This window comes from Schistocerca gregaria, chromosome 4 (assembly GCF_023897955.1).
Source record: "Schistocerca gregaria isolate iqSchGreg1 chromosome 4, iqSchGreg1.2, whole genome shotgun sequence".
NCBI classification, from domain to species: Eukaryota; Metazoa; Arthropoda; class Insecta; order Orthoptera; family Acrididae; genus Schistocerca; species Schistocerca gregaria.
In genome coordinates this window covers 396,566,849-396,584,031 of record NC_064923.1, presented here as the reverse complement: position 1 = coordinate 396,584,031, position 17,183 = coordinate 396,566,849, and the positions used below count along the sequence as shown (strand labels likewise).

At 38.2% G+C, this 17,183-nt stretch overlaps 1 protein-coding gene across 1 annotated transcript in view; it reads left to right on the top strand.

Annotated features, from left to right (window-relative positions):
• The window catches only part of LOC126267193 (pinin), a 63,275-nt gene extending 55,164 nt beyond the window's left edge, over positions 1-8,111 (top strand). The window contains exons 8-10 of the mRNA XM_049972161.1: positions 1,249-1,387; positions 1,587-1,763; positions 6,294-8,111. Of these exons, the coding sequence (XP_049828118.1) occupies positions 1,249-1,387; positions 1,587-1,763; positions 6,294-6,649 (672 nt within the window). The 3' untranslated portion in view covers positions 6,650-8,111. The remainder of the gene's footprint in view (positions 1-1,248; positions 1,388-1,586; positions 1,764-6,293) is intronic.
• Positions 8,112-17,183: the final 9,072 nt, after the last annotated feature.

Here is a 17,183-nt window from a genome sequence, read left to right as displayed (position 1 = left end):
TTAATTTTCTTCTAGTTTTCATTAATCCAGTCTCAAAACTATTTGAACTGACAGGGTATTTTGATTACTTTTTGACAATTAGATCTGCCAAATTTAATTTAACTCGCATAAGAATAAACAGTTTGCAGCATTTTTAAGGATTTTGATTGATAGAAGGTAGTATGTTGTAAGAAAACAGCTAACAGCTGGAAAAACAATTTCATTTTCGATTTCCCGTTTGTTGTAAAAGAATACTGAACATTGTAATATGTTTTAATGCACCATGTTCTTATGTTTGCTTGACCTACTTTTAGCTTCTTCAGGAACTAAGTGCAACTCACTTCATTGTGTCAAGTTTAATTTTTTACTTGGTAGGAACTTTCATGGTAAACATGGAAGCTAGGATTCTCAGAGGAAGTAAGTTCACTGTAAAAGTCAGGGAAGTGTCAAGGAATTCGTAAAGTCTTGTAATTTGTCTGAGAGACATTAAAGTTAGTTGAAGTGTTCATTGATGGAAATGTTCAGAGTCATTTTGTTAAAAATAACTCAGTTTCTGCTTGATATGAAATTGGTTGTAGAGTCAGTCACATGTTACGAGAGAGAGAGAGAGAGAGAGAGAGAGAGAGAGAGAGAGAGAGAGAGAGAGAGAGAGAGAGAGTGAGTTCAGTCCACATTTAAACACACGTAGATATTCAGGCTTTGGTTCCTTTGCTACTTTCAAGCAAAGTAGTATTGTGCAGACTTTCTCGCAGTGTCACGCTTAAAGTTTAGTGATGTACTGTGAAGACCACCTAGTTTGCAACAATATGTATAATTACTATCAACCTCTATTGGCATTACATTCCTGCAACAATAGTTTGGATTCCATGGAGGTTTTTCATATATTTGAAGTTATCACATAGTGACAGGACCTGGCATGGAATGCTGCCAGACACCAGTAATGGAGGAATTTCCACAAATGACAAGCGCTTACACAATTCTTGATATAATTGTAAATCCTCCTGCTAAACAAGGAATTATTATTTATAAGTAAGGTGGAAACTAAAAAAAAAAATTTCATTTCTGCCCATGACATTGGTACAATAAAAGTTACTCTCACTTGCATTAAAAATTGGCTCAGAGAAATTGGAAATTTCAGGGACATTTTTGCCATCCTGCTTTAGCATCAGTGTCCTTCATGTGTCCCCCCTTCCCCCTGCCCCCGCAATATAATTTTATTAAACATGTTATATCTGTGGATAACTTAATTATTTTTATTTTTATTTTTAGCAAGATGAATGGGAAAGTAAACATAGACATCTTCTAAATTTTATCCAAACAAAGGCAAAACCTCACATTTTCTACCTTCCAAGCACACACAATACAAAAACAGAAGAGAGGCTTGTAGCTAGCCAGAAGTTGGTTGCAAGTAAGTAAATAATTATTTATTATGCTAATGCTGTATGTTTTCTAAGCCATGTAGACCATTTTCAGTTTTGTGTTGTAACAGACATAGTTTTTATCAGGAGCATATCATTGATGTGAATGGAGTGTTTTGTACAACTACCATGCTTAAAATGTGAAGTGATATAGTGCTGTATGTGCATTTCCTTCTTTTTTTTGAGCAGAAATGATTGAGAAGAAAAGGGAGGAAGTGCGATTGGAACTGGAAGCAATTGAGAAGCGTGGGAGGTGGAGGCAGGGCTTAGGGGATCAAGAGGGAGGGTTAGCCCAAGAGGCAAGTGATGATGAGCAAATGGATAGCCTTGAAGTAGGAGATAAGGAAAACCGTTTGCAGAGTGTGGGTAAGTTAATCAATGCTTTGAATTTCTGTAAGTTTTATGTTGTTGTTTCAGTCCTCAGTCCAAAGACTAAATCGTCTTTCACTATATAATATATGTGAGTTGAGTATCTTAATTATGAAAGTAAATGGTGCATGTCTGCTGTGCTAGATCTGAGCTACAGTATGTTGATGCAGTTGCTGTTGAATTTGAGGAACTGATTACATTTAAATGGTATTTAGTGATTGCAAGTGATTTTTTTAAGTTGAAGAACTAAAGGACCACATAAAGTCTTACACATGAAAAAGATAATAGATTCAGATGTTTGTAGGAATGTGAAGTGCTCAAAATAACCAAGATATGAAATGGTAGAGAAGTGTGGGCGAGAGAAATCTGAGATGAACAGTGGACTGGGAGGTTATATATGTGAAATTTTAGTTGGCTGTCTGCTAGTTTATCTCAAAATCTGCACACTGGGTTCTCTGCAGATTTCACTTGTTGACCATCCCAAGAAGATAGCATATGGAGGAGAATAGAGTACACATACCCAAATGACTTTTATGAAATAATACTTTCTGCAGTAAACTGTGTACTTGTACATGTACCAAAATGTACAATAATTGTGTTGAGTGGCATTTGGCCCAATATCTACATCTGTACTCCACAAACCACCTTTTTTTGTGATGGAAGGTAATTAGTGCACCACTGTCACACTCACTCCACCCCCGTCCGCTTTCCTGTTCCAGTCACAAATGGTTCGATTGTTGGTAACCCTCTGTGTGAGCTCAGATATGCCTTATTTTGTGTTCGTGATCTTCGTTTGATATGCAGGGTTTCATCCTCCTCCCCCCCCCCCCCCCCCCCCCCCAAAAAAAATAATAATAAAATAAAATAAAATAACCAACGAACAAACAAAGAATTGACAAGCTTTAGGAGCAGGATCTTTATGCAAAAATAATCTAGAAGTCTAGCAAACATGTGCTCCAAAATGTCTACCTTAAGAACTGTGAGCATTTGTTACTCTACAGTACTATGAAACAGATCTCTTCTACTGAAGTGACTTCTGCTTTCCATATTTTGGAAGGACCAAACCAAGGAAAAAAATGTCCAGTAAACATGAGGTCTAAAACGCATACGTTAAGAGGCGTGAGCATATGTTCTTCTTCGCTAGTGTGAAACATACCCCTTCTACTGAAAAAGTGCTCATAACTTTTAAGGTATGTGTTTTAGAGCCCATGTGTACTAGACATTTTTTCTTGTTTTTGGTGTAAGGGGCCTGCCCCTAAAGCTTTATGGAGTTTGTTTTGGGACACCCTGTATGCAGAAGGGAAGCAATATACTGGTTTAATCTGAAACTGTCTGGGTGTACAGATTTTTCAATAAAATTTTGGGTGACTGCCCGATATCTGCTACAAGAAGTTGCAGATATCTGACATTTCATCTGATATTTTATGGAGTATCATATTGGTTGACTCTTCTAGGAGTGTAGGCTCTCTAAATTTTAATGGTAAACTGCACTGTGATGTGGAATATCCGTTTTGTAGCTACTGATACTGGAGTGGAATGAATATAGTACTAAGGTGTTCAGTTGTAGAGGTTACTGCAGTCTGATAGGAAGTCAGCACCATGGTATTTTTTGCATTTAACAGATATTCAAAGCTTTTGCCATGTCAAAACGGCCAAGAAATTGCAGTAGAAAGTGCAAGATTATTCAACAGTTGAATCCTGAACCCCTTGGTATTGTGAGGTGACACTTACCCACACTAGCCACTCACCCTCACTAAAGGCAGTGGCTAAGATATAAATTGCAGTATTGTAGATTCCTGGTAATTTGAGCCCTGGTATTTCGAGATTCAATGTAATTCAAGCTGGGATTAAGAAAATTATAATTATACATAAAACTACAGTAAAAACTAGTTTTCATGTTGTCCACATGTACATTTTATGAACTTTGAATGTTTTAAATTTTGAACTTTCATTCAATTTTTCATGCACAGTGCAGCTAAAACTGTCCCACATAGGATTTTTGTTCATAATGCACGGAAATAACCTTGACCTCTGACTGCTAATGCATTTTTATTACAGATGGAAAGGTACCATTAGGTTTCTAGGAGTGCATTTGCACTTTCTTTGTTGACCATTCACTAATTGGTACTGGCTGACTAGCAACAGTGGTTGTTAAATACAATATGCCTAAGTAGCAATACAGTACACCTTTTACAACATTGGCTGAAAATAGTTGTATGTACTGTCATTGGTTGTGTAGTAACATCTATACTGTAGTGAGCCCACTTGCATCATGTTAATTTTAAAGTATGTACGGTGTACTGTACATTTCTAACTGGTTTGCTTGAACCAGTTTGCACTCAGAATCAGATTGACTGTAAACTTGGGCAAATACTCAACAATAGCATACATTTTTGCAGGAGAGGCTAAAAGCCTAGTTTGGGGCCAGTGGCATACATAAGTGTTAAAGTGCAGCAATGTTGTTGATGCTCACCATGAGGTATGACTGGAACAATACATGGTGTACACTACTGGTTCTAAACAATCAATAAAAGAGGGGTGGGCAGATGATATATTTGGAAACAAAAGACATTGTAACATTCTCACTTCAGTAGAGAAGTGAAATCCTTAAAGTGTTCAGAAAAAGAAAATGGCAACATGTTCAAAAGAATCAGCTGAGTATCTGTGACAGCTGTCTTGTTAGTATGATGATGATGATTAAAAATAGAGACTTCACAGACAACAGTCTAAGTAAACAAGAAAGGCAGTGAAGATAAAAATTAAAGTAAAAAGTTTCTTCTTTTTTTATTTTATTTCTCGTTGTATTATTGAAATATAGACATTTTGTAACTTTGCTCAATACCGTATATGCTTTGTTTTCGGGTGTTTGATTCTTCTCTCTCTCTCTCTCTCTCTCTCTCTCTCTCTCTCTCTCTCTCTCTCTCTCTTTCAGTATGTAGGAATGATCTAGCGGATGACCTCAGAGAGTTTGAGGCTTATCGCAGACAATCCTGTTGTCAATAGGTATTTTGCAACACCAGAAGGTTAAAATCTTTCTGTGTTGCAACCTTCCTATAGACAACAACATTGTCTACAAAGTGCAGGAAGACCTGCGAAGGATTGATGGTTGGTACAGGGATGGGCAGTTAACTCTGAATGTAAGTGAATGTAACATATTGCATGTAAGTGTGTTAAGAGTTCCATCACTGTTTAGCTATGCTGTTTGTGGGAACTCACTGGAAACATTAACAGCTATAATCCAAGTGTGACCATCCAAAGTGACATAAAGTGGAATGACCACATAAGACAGATTGTATGCAAACCAGATGTCAGGCTGAGAGTCATGGCAAGAATCTTAAGGAAATATAATTCATCAAAAGAAGCGGCTTACAAAGCACTTGTTCGGCCAATTTTGGAGTGTTGTTCATCAGACTTTGACCCTTATCAAGTATTATTAACAGGAAAGAAAAGAGAAGATTCTACTAAAAGTGAGATGTTTCGTCATGGAATTGTTTAGTAAGCATGAGAGCATTTTGGAGGTGCTCAGCAAACTCCAGTAGCAGTTGCAACAAAGGAGGTGTTATGTATCGTTGGGAAATTGCTGCTGAAGTTTTGAGAGCCGATGTTGGCAGAATAATTGGGCAACATGTTACTTCCTCCTGCATACATACTGAACATGATTTTGATGAAAAAAATCTAGAAAGTGTACTTCATATAGCTGTTCATCAACAGTCCTACACACACATCATTTTCAAATGTAACAGAGAAGGGGAAAAGGTGGTAATGAAACCAGAGGTGTCCTGCACCGCAAACTGTAAGGTGGCTTGTGGAGTATAGATAAGATGTAGAGGTTTCCTATTGTGTTAATTTAATGCTTTCATTCTGACACAATACCCATCACCATCCTTTAAGTTAGAATTCCTGAACCTCTTAGTGCGAGATTGTGTTATACTCTCATTAGATGCTGTGAATTGTATCATTATCAGCTTAATAGTTTGCCTATTGATAAAACATTAAAAAGAGTCGAGCGCTATATGTTGTTAACAGATCATGTATAATTTCTGCTTTTTGACTAACCATGTCCAGTAAGTGTAGACAAAATGTAGCATTTTGTACGAATATATGAACATACAGCACATTTAATATCTAAACTTGGAAACTAGTGGTGCCATAAATCTCAGTGTGTAATATTTGTACTTGTCTGCAAATTCCCAGATAAAGTAGCAAGCTCATATGCTGGTCTTCTTATATCAAATACTACAATAGTATACGATAAATGCTGCCTTAGTTCATGGACAAAAAGCAGTGTGTCCAAATTTACTATAACTGTATTTTTGCATTGAATGCCCTATGAACCCTTTCCATCACAGACTGATTTCATTAGGCAGAAGTCTCAAGTCGTACTTAACTTTATCCTGTTCAGCTAAACTATATAATTCATTGCCATTCTTTATACATATGAATGATTATAGCCATATATACTGTTATTGACATTACTGTTACCACTGTAACTGTTGCTGCAACTTAAATCTGACATTTATTTTGCAGGTGGTGAATTGAATGTTAGTATAATTGAGAGTGTGGTCAAGGTACCAGGATCAGGTAAGGAAGGGGAACATTACCGTAAGAGTAAAGATAATGAAAAGGTAGGCTCAAGGGACTCAAAATCTAAAAAGGTAGATATACAGTACAAAAAAGAAGGTGGGAGGGAGGAAAGGGAGGAGCCTATGGATGCTGAGTCTGAGCATGAGCAGGATGATCAAGATGATCAAGATGATCAGGATGATCAGGATGATGAGGAATCAAATGAAATTAGTGGGGAAGTTGAGGAAGGTGAAGTAGAAATAAGGACAGTTATAAAAAGAGAGAAATCAGTGGAGGAAAATAGTACGACAAATGAATAAAATATTCGTGTTTGTGCAGAAAAATTTAAGGCTGATTTCTCAAAGCTATTGAGGAAAGACACCAGTCCAAAATTGCAGGCAGGGCAGCTGCGAGATGTATTAATAAAGATGGGTTGTACAAATTTCTTTTGATAGTTTTGTATTATGTATAAATTGACAAATTTGTGGATTTTTATTAAATTTCAGTCTTAATTTCCCATAGATTTTTGAGCAAATTTGGCAGGGTAATGTTGCCTTTCAAAATTATTCTCTGCAAATTATACACCCTTATTTAGTAAGAAAATTGATGAATGGGAAAGGTAAGTATCGTGTGAGGGTGCAGTAGTTACAAAGATGTGGTGGAGTGTGAAAATTGTTTGTGTGTAAGGTGCTTGTGTGTGAGTTTTTGATGGACTATCATTCCTATATTTACCTCTAAACTTTTTTTTTCCAGTAGTTGAGTTGATTCTTACTTCTTGTCCTTTGTTTTGTTATGATAGTGGAAAGAAAATAAAATTATATTCTGTGCACAAGTGGAGTGTGAAATTAGTGCAGTTTTGTTTTGAATATAAAACTTATTTCCAAAATATAAGAAATATCAATTCAGAATTTACTTTGTCATGTTCACCTTGGTTCTCATCATTCTTTTAACTGAATATTGTCCGTATGATGACATGTGAATGATTCAGGTGAGTTTTTTGAGTACAGTGCATGTAACAACGAAATATTGTAGATTCCAGTGCAACAATCACTTCAGGAACAAATAGCCCATGTTCATGTATCAGTTCCTTGTGGTTACTGTACACAGGAAACTTTCACAATACACTCTCATGACCAGTTGAATCTTACATTGCACAGTTCAGCAGGCAAGATGATTTTAAAATAGAACTTAACTAGATTTATGAGAGAGGTTGCAGTTCCTTGCCATCTTTGGACAGGGAGGGGAAATTTTTCAGCTTAGGTATTATTGGAAATACCTGTTAAATTATGCCTTACAGAAGTCTTTTCTACCATATTGGTGGTACAATGACGATGTGTCAAACTGACTGAACAACTTCAAGCTACAGTCCTTACTTTTTGTTGTCTTATCATGCTGATGTTACCATAATGGTAAATTTTTTTTACAAAGTTCATGCAAGGCGTTACATTAAATTTTATTCTAATGATTCAGTTTTATATGATTTTGTTATTTTCACAGAACTTAACAGAAAATTTTTGTATTTGAAACAGTATTTATGCTTTGTTGCCATTATAATGGAATATACAAATTTTTGTTAAATATTCAAATTCACTGGCATAGTAATTTGTTTTTTAACTGCAAAAAAATTCATTACTTTTGGATATGAGTAATGTTCATCTTATGCTAATCATTTATGATTTGTAATTGCTGGACATTATATTCAAGAAAAAATATTTTTTTGTTTTAAAACCATGCATATTGCTACTTTTTGAAATAAACGTTTTAAAGTATATTGTGATTATATTTGGGCGTGTTTTGGTTATTTTTCATCTTAATAATATGCTCTATCCACCTTCCTTCCCCACTCCATTCTATGGATTTGCAAGTACAAATTTTTTTCTACCTGCACTTGCAATATGATCAAAAGTATATTTTAGACACTTTTGTAAGAGACTAAAAACACAGTCACTGTATATAGATAACTATGCTTCCAGTGCTCAGTGAGTACTTCAGCATTATACTGAGAGGTCAGAAAGTCATTAGAAATGACACCATTTGCCTTTGTATTGTCATGTGGACGCAACATATAGAATAACTTTTTCTTTCTTTAGACTAGTACTTTGAGCCAAGTTATATAATTCGTGCTTCATAATATTAAGTGTCACTTGAATGAAAATCATGGACTACGTGTCAGTTTTGATATTAGTTTCAAAATTGAACTCTGTCCAGGACACCAAGCTATTATATAATTCTAATCTTGAGTCCACTTAAAGAGGTTCAGTGTTGTTCTACATTAGCATGAAACATGCTTGACAACACTGCGTAAATCAGCTATCAACATGATTATAACACTTGGACAGCAGCAGATATTAATCATACATTGCAAATACACAGTGAAGGAAAGGTGTGGAAAGAAGATCCTCTTGACTTTAATTCACAGAACATAATGACAAATTGTGACTTGAAATGTTTGAAAACGTTTTATGACAGCATTATGAAAAGGGTGAAGAAAGTGTATGGGCAGGACACAGTATAATTTAAGCCACATTTTACAATTAACTACATTTAATATCTGTGTAATTACTTGTACTGTGTAAATGGAGCAAAAATGATGTCAGAAGTTTTCAGTGTTGAAATGCATAAAACTGGAAACAGTCATTTATGTCAGGTCTACTGATACAGAAAATGGGTGGAAGCTAATTGCAGGTCTGGAGCCACAATTTATTCCTATTTCCAACACGTAGGACGACAATGAAGATTTTCCAGTTTGCTGCCTGAAAGGTAGCTTATAATATTACTCATTATGTTCTTGTTGTAATAGAGATTTTAATAATGCTGAAGCCTGCAGTTCATTCACAACGTCAGCAAATAAGTAGACGGCTGTAACTTCCTATGATTGTCTGAAAGTGAAGACGAAGGAGAGTGTGTGTTTATGTTAGATCAGTAAGAATGAAAATGTCAGTTAATTAATGGTACTATGTCACTTAATTTGAACTAAAAATAACCTCTAATTACATGCAGATGTACAGAACAAGAACTGGGATTTTGTTGTAGAATTTGCACTGTCAGTCATGTCCCAAAAATAAAAACAGAAAACGTCCTTCATGTGAAATGCCAATTTGCTTACAGTGCCTCGAATGCGAACGTTAAATTAAAGTACAGTATTGCATGGAGACCAGCAAATAAAAATGGTAACACGGAAAATATGTGAGAAAATAAAGAACTGGAACAAAAAGAAATGAACAGATAAATCAGGCTTTTAAACTGACGCTTTGTAAATTCATTCCAATTTTGTAATTTTTTTGTGTAAATACACTCCTGGAAATTGAAATAAGAACACCGTGAATTCATTGTCCCAGGAAGGGGAAACTTTATTGACACATTCCTGGGGTCAGATACATCACATGATCACACTGACAGAACCACAGGCACATAGACACAGGCAACAGAGCATGCACAATGTCGGCACTAGTACAGTGTATATCCACCTTTCGCAGCAATGCAGGCTGCTATTCTCCCATGGAGACGATCGTAGAGATGCTGGATGTAGTCCTGTGGAACAGCTTGCCATGCCATTTCCACCTGGCGCCTCAGTTGGACCAGCGTTCGTGCTGGACGTGCAGACCGCGTGAGACGACGCTTCATCCAGTCTCAAACATGCTCAATGGGGGACAGATCCGGAGATCTTGCTGGCCAGGGTAGTTGACTTACACCTTCTAGAGCACGTTGGGTGGCACGGCATACATGCGGACGTGCATTGTCCTGTTGGAACAGCAAGTTCCCTTGCCGGTCTAGGAATGGTAGAACGATGGGTTCGATGACGGTTTGGATGTTCCGTGCACTATTAAGTGTCCCCTCGACGATCACCAGAGGTGTACGGCCAGTGTAGGAGATCGCTCCCCACACAATGATGCCGGGTGTTGGCCCTGTGTGCCTCGGTCGTATGCAGTCCAGATTGTGGCGCTCACCTGCACGGCGCCAAACACGCATACGACCATCATTGGCACCAAGGCAGAAGCGACTCTCATCGCTGAAGACGACACGTCTCCATTCGTCCCTCCATTCACGCCTGTCGCGACACCACTGGAGGCGGGCTGCACGATGTTGGGGCGTGAGCGGAAGACGGCCTAACGGTGTGTGGGACCGTAGCCCAGCTTCATGGAGACGGTTGCGAATGGTCCTCGCCGATACCCCAGGAGCAACAGTGTCCCTAATGTGCTGGGAAGTGGCGGTGCGGTCCCCTACGGCACTGCGTAGGATCCTACGGTCTTGGCGTGCATCCGTGCGTCGCTGCGGTCCGGTCCCAGGTCGACGGGCACGTGCACCTTCCGCCGACCACTGGCGACAACATCGATGTACTGTGGAGACCTCACGCCCCACATGTTGAGCAATTCGGCGGTACGTCCACTCGGCCTCCCGCATGCCCACTATACGCCCTCGCTCAAAGGCCGTCAACTGCACATACGGTTCACGTCCACGCTGTCGCGGCATGCTACCAGTGTTAAAGACTGCGATGGAGCTCCGTATGCCGCGGCAAACTGGCTGACACTGACGGCGGCGGTGCACAAATGTTGCGCAGCTAGCGCCATTCGACGGTCAACACCGCAGTTCCTGGTGTGTCCGCTGTGCCGTGCGTGTGATCATTGCTTGTACAGCCCTCTCGCAGTGTCCGGAGCAAGTATGCTGGGTCTGACACACCGGTGTCAATGTGTTCTTTTTTCCATTTCCAGGAGTGTATATTATTACTAAATATCACCCTCGTTGCAGTGTGACTGCTGTTAGCACCATTTTCTGTTGGTACTGGAATTCCTTCAGAGTCCTCTCCTAACAGATAAACAGATATAATAACTGCCACAAGATGTAGTTTTACTCTGAATCCTAAACTTGAACAGCTCAGCATTTTGCACACTGACAGACATTGCCAGAGGCAAAAATAATGGCAAGTGGGGAAAAAAAACCCTCCAAGAACTGGCATAGAATTGTACCTATGACCCTGATGAAAATAATTAATTTTGGTAACACCATATATTATAGCCAGGGCTTGCTTCTCCAGCAGACTGTAATTTATCTGAGCACTGTTCAAAGTTTTGGAAGCACGTGTGATGGAAGTGTTTGTCAATTTTGTCTGATAAAACTGCCCCAGCCCTATGGAACGAGGCATTGACTCCAAGCACAAGTGGTTTGAGCGGGACGTAATGTATCGGGCGAGGTTGATGAAGCAAAGCATTTTCAATCTTTGAAAAGCTTGGTCGCAGTCTTTTGTACAGTGGAGTGGAAATCTTTACATCTGACGTGGGCAATTTGTGTTGCATTAGGAATGAACTTTATGTAGCAAGTCAGTTTTCCAAGAACAGCCTGCAGTTCGTGTAAATTCCTAGGAGATGGCAACTGCTGAAGTGCTTCCGAACGTTTCATCGAAGGACAAGCACCAGTGGCGTTGATGATAACTCCTAAAATTTCTGCAAGCTACATTTGAGGCTCACCTTAGTTAAAAATTGAAAAAGACAGTCCTGATTTTTAAGGTGTTGTTCTGGTGTTTGTCTGGAGACAATGATGCCGTCAAAGATAATTAAAACAAAAAGGCACCTTGGACATTATTTGTTTGAGAAATTTTTGAAACAATGCAAGTGTGGAAGCAGTTCTGAAAGATAGGCTTTGCCAACGTGAGTAACTGTCCTCCCACTAGCCCATCCAAAATTTCCTCTAGACGTGTGAGTGGGCAGGTATCAATGACTGTCTGTGAAACTACCTTGCATCTGAAATCCGTACAAGGATGTATCTTCCCATTTGACTTATGAATGATGACTATGGGTGATGCCCACTGATTTTCTGAAGTAGGTTTGAAGACACCAACGGATTCCAGTCTCTGAATTTCTGTAGCCACGTCATCACATAATGCATGGCAAAATTTGGGTCGTGCCTTAGCGTTCAGTGTGAGCATGAAAATCTTTTGCACATTCAAGAGTACCATCAAACTGTTGTTAGTACTTGTCACAGAGTTGCCGCATTGTGGCACTGGAAACTTTTGTGTCAGTGGCATCCACATTGTCCTGTATGTGTAATCTGAAGGAATCACACACATTTGGGCTCTTGCATGAGTGGACTACAGTGAATGTAACTTCCTTGGACATGTTTTTGTATTTTGCAGGTAAGCGACATGTTCCAGGCACTGAAATGCTGTTGCCATTATAGGTGATGACATGTGGGCTTGATGTTTGCAAAGGCAATTGGTCAATTTTTTTTTCATATGTGTCTGGGTTAAGCAATGTGACAGAAGCTCTGGTATCTGTGTGACTGGTTAAAAATTTGCAAAGTAATCCACAGTTTGTGGTGTGTTCTCTGAATACAATTGTCCATTTCGTGATGTGAAAAACAGCTCTTTGTTTCTGCATATGCACTAGAGCACTTTTGTGAATTTTGAGACTGGGAGAGCATGTTTGAAGTGTATGGTATTCGCTTTGAACATATGGGTGCATGTTTTCTGCCCCTTCACTTATCTGATTTTTGAACAGGAGGAGGTGCAGAATTTGAGAATGAAATGACACTGATTTCAATCCATTTCTGTTTTGCTTTATTCCTGCCCAAAGCAGAGGAGGGCTTTCTAGTCTTTTTTCAGGCCTACTGGTTTTGTATATCTTGTACAGTGACAAAATTTGCATTCAGCTTGTCTAAAGAAGTAGTTCATCTGATCATGGGTGACACAGCATTTCACACGACTTCACTTTGCATGGAGCTGGAGCAGTGTAATTAGTGTTGCGCTGGTGCAGCAAACACTGTTTGTAGTTTTTCTGGCCTTGTTTACGTGAAGCTGACTTGCGAGTACTGGGGCTGGGTTTGGGTCTGGATCCATGGCTGGGGAATAGGTTGTTTGTTTCAAGTGAAATGATAACTGGTAGACAGAAACCTGGCTTGGTTACATCTTGAACTTCGTGTGCATCAATAACTTTAAGCATTTCACTGAGGCTAGGATTGTGACAGTTCAGAATTTCAGCTCTCCATCTCTGATCTGATAGATTATGAATAATAAATTTATACTGTGCAACAGCAACATGTACTTGATTCTCAAAAGATTTGTTTAATCTTAAAATTATGACCTCGTAGGGCTGTGTTTGGGGCTCACTGAGAGGAAACAATTTCAGTAGGATGTATTAGGTGTACACTTGTACAGGACATGAGTCACCTGCAATTTTGTAGGCAAAATGTTGATGCAGCCGTGATATGTATTCTTTCAGCATTCCTTCGTTTCACGAACTGTTGAAATGGTGCAGGCGGCAGCTGAATTTCTTCTTTAGCTTCAGACACCTTTTGCTGCTGGGCTGCTTGCACTTGTGTGAGGTAAGAAACTGCTGACAGCAGTTCTGTTATTTGGTGACTCTGAAACTGAACCAGAGATTTTAGATGCTGTTCAGAGTACTTAGATGTTGTTTTCCGTGATTTGTTGTGATTCCTTAAATGTTTCACCTTAAATACATGTTCATACACAAAAGAGTATGCAGTGGAAAGAAAAAATTGTCCTGCTCTGGTGTCCAAAGCTCCTTGTTCCACTTTCCTGTCACTCATCGCCAGTCTGTTATGTCTTCCTTTGCACACTTTGTGGTTCTTTAGTGGATAAACAACAAGGAACAGATGCCGTTCATGAACAGAGAATTCAGATATTAATTTATTCTACATCTAACATCAAATAGTAAAAATAATGCATAACTTTGTTACTGTATTTGCTGCATCATTTGCTAACAGTAACTTTGAATATTGAAACCCTACAGATACAAAAGATTTAGAAATCTGTCACTCTTCAATAAAATGTCTATTCAGAAGATGCCAAGTCTGGACACTGTACAAGTCTGGAAACTGTACAAGTCTGGACACTGTACAAGTCTGGACACTGTACAAGTCTGTAAATGGTATTCAACTGGCAAACACACAAAATGGGGTCAGTGCTAAGTACACCAGCTGCTTCAGCTCCGGAAAGGAAATGCTTGCATCTCATAGGTAGCAGCATAATCATTCATGGTCATAATCATTCATGGCCGTGGTGCTGGCTGTAGGAAACACAGTGGCATTACTGACTAAGTGCATATTTGAAAGTGTGGCCAACCGGATAGTGGCTGATACTGCAACTAGAATGGTCTTTTGACATCCAAACTGTAATTTGCTAAGTATCACATTATTACACAGGTTGGTGATAACCTTAGTGTGTCACTTTCTCAAAAATTTTATAAAATGATGTAAGAAGTGAAACTTTAATCATTTATGAGAGCATGCTGAAAAGTAATGCCTTCAGATGTTTTCTTTTTGTGAAAACATATGAAGATCTTTAAATAAAATAAATGTTATTAACATTCTACATCTTCATTCTTCAAGACTACATATTTATTTCTCAACATTATCACTGTGGGGATGAGCACATCTCCCAATGAGAGGTCACTTTGTTGATTCTGCCACTGTCCAACTTCGATGATGAGGCCACAATCTCATCTCTACTTGCAACACTTCATCACTATCAAAGTGAAGTCCTCGGTCAACTTTTTGACAGTTTGATCTCCAAATCTGATAGTATCCCTAACGCAGGTGTTGCAGAACTTAGACATTCAAGATGATCTGTAACATGTGACTCCCATTTCAGGTTTGTATCAAAATAAGCATCTAAGAATGTTGAAGATTCTTTTTTCTTTTATTGAATTACCCCTATATGTTACTTTTATTGATGTGGTCAGGCCTTTTTCACTGCATAATTACATGTATTGTGTTTTTTTGCAGTGACAGTCCATTTGCAGAGAACAAATTATTAATTTTCAAGACAATTTTGTTTACATTTTCAAGTGTTGGAAGTTCTCCATTAGAACTGAGTATAGTACTTGTGTCATCAGCAAGGAAAACTGTTTTGGCTTCTTGGATGTGTGATGACAGATCATTTATGTATAACAAGAACAACACTAGACTCAGTATATATATATTTTAAGGACATCATATTTGCTGTTAACTGTGGAGTATTTATTTCACAACTGCAATTTCAGCGTTAAGCCTGTTGTCAAGAGGTCCTGCAAAAGATTTTACTTCAACTATTATCAAACTTCAAAACCTACATGTACATGTGATTGTCAGAAATTAGTTCTTTCACTGTAAGAGTATAGCAACACTGAATGAGCAAAAAGCTCTGTACATCATGAAATTATGTAAATTACGTGAACTAGTGCTGATGTTAACATCCTTATCACAAATCACAGTAAACTGATGTCCCTAAACACTGTGTACATGTGAACTGAGGCAGTTAGTGTGAGAAAAGTGAAATGTGTTTCTGTGCCGACTGCCTAGTTCATATGTAAACAGTGTGTAAGAATGTTGGTTTATTACAATTTGTGATACAGTTGTTAATGTTGGCAACAGTTTGTGTAATTTACATAATTTCATGTAATATGGAGTTTCGTGCTTGTTCAGTGCTGTTATATTCTTATAGTTAAAAGGCTCAGTTCTGATGATGACATGTATGCATTTCGTAAGATTTAAAGTTTGATGTTTGCTGAACTAAAATCTTTTGCAGTGCTACTTGATAATGACCTCAAGACTGAAATTACAATTGTGAAATAAATAATCTCTACAGTCAATGACAGATATGATATTCCCTTAAAAAAATCTACCTGCTCATGAAACCCAGACAAGAGAAGTTGGCTACCTCACTGCTATCATTTATTATGTGGCTGTTTTCTCTAATTACAAAGTCCCTATATTCCTTAACTGATTTCTTGGTTTCTCTCTTAACCCTTTCACGTACATGGGACACATTTGTCCCACATATAAATCACCTTACTAATTGGTCTGTAATCACAGTTGATGTGCTGCAAATGCTCTACTTGAAGCAGAGATATTTGTTTTCTTTAATATCGTACATCTTTGGTGGCAACAAGTACTATAACTATCATTAGTTGTCGGTTATTGTTGGTGGTTCTCACTTCTAGCAGACACACAAATTTATTCACTTATTGTGTGCGTATTGTGTTCTGTGCCTTACTGTCAAAGCTTGAAAGTATATTCAAGTAAGTTTCTCTTTTACTTTAGACCTCAGGTCCTGAAGTAGGGCTTGGTGAGTCAGTAGTTCTGCAACTGACAAAATCACTATCCGGACTAGGATGTGAAATTTACATAGATAACTTTTTTAACTCTCCAGCTTTGCAGTATTACTTTGGTTTACAAAATATCAGATCATGTGGAACAGTGCGCACCAATCGTAAAAACATCCCAAAGACATTCCCTCCAGACAAGGAAATGAAAAGAGGTGATTCATACAGTCTCAGTAGCAATGGCCTGACAATTCTCAAATGGGTGGATAATAAGCCAGTTTTTCTACTGAATAATTTTATTTTCCCAATACCATGTACGACAGTGAAGAGGTGTCAGTCTGGTTCTTCTGAAAAGATCAATGTTCAGCGTCCTATTATTATAAGAAAGTACGATTGGATGGGAAGGGTGTACCTTATGGACAAGAAGAAAGTGACTTATGAGATTGACAGGAAGGCAAAGATTAAGTATTACCTGAGAATTTTCTTTGTTCTTCTTGACATTGGTGTAAACAATGTCTATGTAATATATTCAAAATTGGTAGAAGAATCAGGATTCAAATCAACTATATCATCCCTAGAGTTCAGACAATGCATTGCAAGAAATCTAATTGGAAATTATTTAAGTCGACAAAGGAATTTATCGACAGTAGTGAAAACGTCAAGAAGGTTGCAGACCAGTTGCAATCCAAAGAGTCCAGAGCACCGAATGATAAAATCAGACGTAAGGAAGAGATGTGTTCATTGTGCTTCAAAGTGTGTTGAAAATTGCACTTACAATATTTGTGAACAGTGTGGTGCAAATTTATGCTTTACTTCAAGC